The sequence below is a fragment of the Arachis stenosperma genome, chromosome 3 (genome assembly GCF_014773155.1).
Source record: "Arachis stenosperma cultivar V10309 chromosome 3, arast.V10309.gnm1.PFL2, whole genome shotgun sequence".
Classification (NCBI taxonomy): domain Eukaryota; kingdom Viridiplantae; phylum Streptophyta; class Magnoliopsida; order Fabales; family Fabaceae; genus Arachis; species Arachis stenosperma.
The window spans coordinates 30,665,711-30,671,866 of NC_080379.1; the positions used below are offsets into that span (position 1 = coordinate 30,665,711).

The 6,156-nt window shown below is 31.5% G+C and overlaps 1 protein-coding gene across 1 annotated transcript; it reads left to right on the top strand.

Moving 5' to 3' along the window:
- Positions 1–2,490: 2,490 nt before the first annotated feature.
- LOC130967890 (uncharacterized) lies at positions 2,491–5,047 on the top strand. Its single transcript, XM_057892930.1, has 2 exons — positions 2,491–3,003; positions 4,591–5,047. Exons 1-2 carry the CDS (start codon positions 2,565–2,567, stop codon positions 4,641–4,643), a joined length of 492 nt encoding a protein of 163 aa, XP_057748913.1. The 5' UTR covers positions 2,491–2,564; the 3' UTR covers positions 4,644–5,047.
- The last annotated feature ends 1,109 nt before the right edge of the window (positions 5,048–6,156 follow it).

The following is a 6,156-nucleotide window of genomic DNA, read 5'->3' on the forward strand; positions in this document are numbered from 1 at the left end:
ATTATTTTTTTACCGATCTCAGTCTTATGAGAAAGACACATTATTTTATTCGTAAAAAATGAAAAAAACTGACGCTTGCTGAAGGTGAACTCGTATAATTTTTCTGATAAAAATAAAGCAGATTTTCCATGAAGATGTTGCTGGGGGCAGAGAGAGCAACAACGACAAAATGCTAGTGGTAGCCGGTGCTACGGGAGCGGCTGGGTGGCTGGCAAGGGTGCTTGGATATCCGAGAGAGAGAGAGAGAGAGAGAGAGAGAGAGAGAGAGAGAGAGAGAGAGAGAGAGAGAGAGAGAGAGAGAGAGAGAGAGAGAGAGAGAGGGGGGGGACTGTCGAAGGGGGTTGTTGAGGGAGAGATGAGAGGGTTAGAGAGGGAAGGAGGCGACACGGTGAGGAGAGAGAGAGAGAGATTTGAAATGAGAGGGAAGAGGGTTTGCAGTTCGAATATAGGACACAATTACCGTCAGATTTAATGGCAGATTTATTTGACGGTAAAGCTTCACAGTGCTCTAAAACGCAACATTTCACTAACGTAGGGTACCGTCGGATTTGTCTACCTGTAAATCTGACGGTAATGCGCGCGCCAATTACTCTTTTTTTCCTCCAAATATTACCGGCATATTTACCGTTGAAAGTAGAATTCGACGGTATTTTTATTTTCTCGACAAATTTATTACCAAATCTGCCGGTAAACCTGATGATAAATCCAACGATACTCAGTATTTTTCTTGTAATGCGTTTCCTCTCCGCCACTGCCTCCTCCTTCTCTGTTCAAAAATCTCTCTCCCTCCTCCTCTCCTCCCTCTTTGCCATTACCTCCCTCAAAAGTCTCTACAACGAAAGCACAGAATTAGAACTGTTTCTCACAATCGAAAAAGACGAAGGAATATTCCCGAAGACTTGTCTGTAATAAAGAAAATTCTCTCGATGATTGAGACCATCGAACCAGTTAAAAGAGTGAGGCGAGAGAGTTTGGATCTTCTTCTTGATGTTGAGGTACTAGCGGCACGTGTTCTGGATTTTTATGAAAATGTTGCACCATAATCACGTGAAAGGGAAGGCAGAAAAATCGCGAAAGTGGTAGAGAGAGTCAACGTGATCGGTGACGAATATGAACTTTTTTCTCGTGGAAGTGTTAGAGTAGAGTAGTTCAGAGTACTTAAATAAGGGAGTTTGTTCTTCCTGCTCTGACCAAAATAAAAAAGACATATACTTTATAGGGACAAAAAACTTATCTAACCTCACAATCAAACTTCAAAAACTTTAATTACACACACTCACACTTAAACGAAAAAACTATTTACAAGAAAAATATTTTAAAAAATATTAAATTAAAAATCAGTTAACAAATTTATACATATTAATTTAGACATTCTTTTAACAAAGTAATTAGTTACTAAAATACTTAATCCTATCATGCTAGAACAATTAAACATGTCGGAATAAAATTATTAAATTTTTATAGTCAATGATTTTACTGAACATATATATATAATAAAAGAAGAAGATGATGACGACGACGATAATTATAAAAGAGGAAGAGGGAAAAAAGAGTAGAAAAAAATCAAATGTGGAAGAAAAAAAGAATAAGAAAAAAACAGGAAGAGGTAATGATGATTATGATCACGGTAGCAATAAACAATGATAATGCAGAAGAAGAAAATTCAGGAAGAAAAGATGTAGAAAAAGAAGAAAAGAGGAAGAGAGAAGGTGTTTAGTTAGATTTAGTTGCACAAAGTATTTAGTCGCTTAGTATTTGTTTATTTTTATTTTATAAGATATAAAAATAAAAAATATTAAGGACCAATAAATTTTATCAATAAAACTAATATTTTAGACTAATACTTCATTTTATTATATTAAAAATTTATGACAAAAGTTAAAATTTAAAATTTAATATTAAATATTTTTGTTGGATAAATATTAACAAAAATTATCGATTATATTACTCATGTAGCATTGCTCATATAAAATTTTTGTTTATTGATAATTAATTAATTTTAGAGTAAATACCCAACTCGACTACTGATAATTACCTCAAAGGAACAACGAGATCCTTAACAAAAAAAAAATTACCATTTTCGACCTCTGATTTTTATTTTTATGGGACTGATTAGTCTCTGTATCAAAAAACTTTTTTTGACACAGAGACTAATAAATTCCATAAAAATAAAAATCAAGGATCAAAAATAATATTTTTTTTATTAAGGACCTCGTTATTTTTTGAAGTAATTGGTAAGAGCCGTTTATAATTTTTTCTCTTAATTTTATATTTTTTCTCACAAAGACCCCATGCAATTATTCTCCATGCAATAATTTCTCATGACTTAAACATTTCTCCTAAACATAAAGACACAATTACAGAAATGACAAAACACAACCAAAGTCACCAACCAACCAAGGGCAATATTGTAATTCGACTCAAACGCATGCACGACCTTTTCTTAAAAACAGTCTTTCCATTTTCCACACCCTAATCACTCACTCTCTCACTCACTCTTCTCCGATCCCCTTCTCGTGTTCCTTTCTCTTTTTCGCCTAACCATAAACCAATAAGCAATAACAATGGCACCCTTCTTTAACAAACTCCTATTAACCCTCTCTCTCTTCTCTCTTATAGTATCCCCTCAACGCTCTCTCTCATCATCCATTCACGACCTTCTCCGTTCAAAAGGGTTGCCAGCTGGACTCCTACCGGAAGAAGTGAAGTCCTACAAGTTCTCCGACAATGGCCACTTGGAAGTGTTCCTCGACGCGCCATGCTTGACCAAGTACGAGAATAGGGTCTACTTCGAGAGCTTTGTAACCGCAAACCTCACCTATGGAAGCCTCATTGGTGTTGAGGGTCTTCAGCAAGAAGAGCTTTTTGTTTGGTTGCCTGTCAAGGACATTATAGTAAATGACCCTTCTTCCGGTTTGATTCTATTTGATATTGGTCTTGCCCAGAAACAACTCTCCAGGTCTCTATTTGATATTCCACCTCGCTGCAAGAATGAAAATGGAGGTAACTTATTATTCATTCGATTCATCTCATTAACTAGATCAGAAATTCATAAGGCACTCTGCTTTTCTAGTTATTATTGTTCTTTTGGTTTTTCAGCAATGTTCTGTATTCTATTTTATTGTGTTGAGTTCTTTCTTTAAAAAAAAAAAAAACTAGATCAGAGATTGAGATTAATTATGTAGGCACTTTCTTGTTGTTCTGATTATTTTTTGTTCTTAATACTTACATACAGTAAATATGATTTTTGACTGAGATAGATCTGCCTCCATGTACCCCTAAGCATCGTGCAAAGTCTTGGAACCAAAACTGTTGGAATTAAGATCCATGATCTTGGGTCCATTTTGCTTATACTTGAAATAATTAAAACTTCTTTTCATTGCTTTTTGTCTTTTCAATTAGTGTTTGTTGTCATTTTGTCCGAACTTTGTTTGAAAATGTAAATGAAAAGTCTACCGTTGTTAAGTGCAACAATATAGGTGAGTTTTACAGGAAAAACTGTACTGACGTATTTTTAATTGTTATATATACATTTTTTTTTATTACCATCCCATTTTGGGGAGCACGAGAAAATTTGAATCATTGTTGTTTGTGCCATTTTGTATTTGATTAGCGCCTCTGTGATTTTGAGTGACAGAAACAGCTTTTTTTTACCCCGGTTAGCATATATGCATGACTATTGTTCCAGGAAACCGAATGTATAGCTCTGCGAGTTACGGTGGTTAATTTAGTTGCTTTTATTTCAGTAATTTTGTGATAATTTAGTTACTTCACAACACAGTACTACTGGCTGAACTTTTGTACCATGCAAAACCACAGACAAAAACAAATTAAGAACAGGAGAAAAAAAAAGAAAGAAAAACAATTGAGGAACCTTCCCATTAGGCCATTATGAGAAAAAAACACACACATGTATATATATAAGGCTAATGAGAATAAAACAATTATTTTACATAATTATATTTGTCAGATTCCTGTGGGTTCTGCAGCATCACTGTAATGTGTTTGAATCCAGATATGCAGAGCCAAGAGGGGTGTAGGTGGGGGGGTTTTCAATTATTAATTATTGATTTTATTAGTTTTTGTTGTTTCTTTCTTGTTTTTTTGTCCCCCACTACCCCCCATTTTCAACTTTGTGTACATTTTTCAAAGGCTAAAAAGGTACCAGGAAAAAATACAAAGATTTCTTTTTGCAAAAATTACAGTGTTGACAAGGTAAATTTAATCTATGAAAGTAAGAAATATAGTCGGATATTTTAGGAACACTGATAGTTCTAATAATTTTAGCCGTTAATCTTAACGATGAAATTTATATAATTGAGATTAAGTATTAAAAGTATTAGAATACTAATATTTTTACAATACATGAAACTCTTCTTACATTATATACTCTAAATACAAATAGTATTCGACAAAACAAGTCAAAAGTCCCTATAACTATTTAAACTTTAGTAGTATTTTATCACATTATGGGTTTTTTTAGGGTTAAAAATTATCAATGTCGATCTTTTCAATGACTAAATGAATAGTTTACCTTTTTTTCCTCCTTATTTCTTTCAAAGGCTTGAGACTAACTGTGTGGTTGTGCAGGTGGATTGAGGAATCATGTGAGGAAGGAGAAAGGATTCGAGGCCCTGAGATAGAACCAAAAGAAAAATATAAAAAAAAAAACGGAAAAGAAAAGAAGAGAAGAGAGAAAGATACATGCCACCCTGTTTTCAGGCTTCAGTTATTGTCTTTTTCTATGTCATGTTTATATAATGTTTAACGTTGCAATTATAGTGATATATATAGGTGTTTGTAGCGTAGAAGGGTGATGTTGGTGAGAGAGCATGTAAAAATGTGGGGAAGAGCAAGAAAGGGACCAAAAAAGAGGGAAGAAAAAAATGGGATGGAATCTTATATGCTAATCAAATTTACAAGTTCTAATCTTCTAACCTTTTTTATTTTTTTATTTTACTTCAACTTGTTTGGAGATTAAAAACTTCAGATATATGGTAGCATTGGAAAGTAACATATGTTTGAAAATTAGCACATGTTTACTCCATTGGAATTTGGAAATGCTTTACATTGAAAAATTCAAAGTATGCGGTTGGCTAAAAATATACTTTGTTATTTTAATTCAAAATGCTGGTAATTTTGGAAAATGAAAAGTATAACATAAAATTAAAGAAAAATGTGTGAATTTACGGCATATAATTATTCTTAAAAATGGTTGGACAAGTCAAAATAAAATAAAAGATAATATTTAATTTAGTCCTGAATTTATATATGAGCTTCAATTTAATCTCTAAAGTTTTAATTGCCTTTATTTAATTTCTAAATTTTATGAACATGATTTATGTTAGTCTTTGAAACAATTTTCAATGTATAGACGTTAATAGAATGCTGTCATGGATAGGTGAACGCTACGCTAAACTCTGTAAAATAATGTCATTTTGATTTTGACACTTAAATAACTCAAAAACATCATAAGTGGTGTTTATTGAAACTTTACCTAACAAAACAAGTGATGCGACATCATTTTTTAGTTATTTGAATACCAAAACCGAAACTACATCATTTTATAAGTTTTAATATGGCATTTGATTATCCATTTCAACGCACCATTAACATTTTTGAACTAAAAATGATCTCAAAAACTAATGTAAGGCACATTTATAAAATTTGAAAACTAAATAGATGTAATTAAAATTTTAAAGACTAAATTAAAACTTACGTACAAATTTTGAGTGTGTGTGTGTGATTTGGCCTTTTAATTTTTTTTCATTTGTTCTTTTTAGTTTTTTATTCTTTTATTGTTAGATCTAATTAATATATGTGTGATTTTAAAAAAATTAAAAAAACTATAAAATAAAATCTCTTTTATAACTTTATAATTTACAATTTTTTTATTATATTTAATTAGTTTAATCGTTAAAATTGAAGTTAAATTAATTAAGAATTAATATTAACCGAAATAATATAATTCATTTCATCTGAGGTTAACTATATATATATATATATATATATATATATATATATATATATATATATATATATATATATATATATCAGGAATCATCAACTTTGAGATACTTGAAAGAGAAAAGTCTCTTTCTCCTCATCCAGAATATTCATAGATCAAGTTACTCTTTGTTGTTCTACAATATTTAG

Excerpts from the sequence above, each read along its gene's own strand:
- LOC130967890 (XM_057892930.1), top strand. The coding sequence starts at position 2,565 with ATGGCACCCTTCTTTAACAAACTCCTATTAACCCTCTCTCTCTTCTCT. Across the intron at positions 3,004-4,590 it reads CTGCAAGAATGAAAATGGAG|GTGGATTGAGGAATCATGTG; the intron begins GTAACTTATTAT and ends GTGGTTGTGCAG.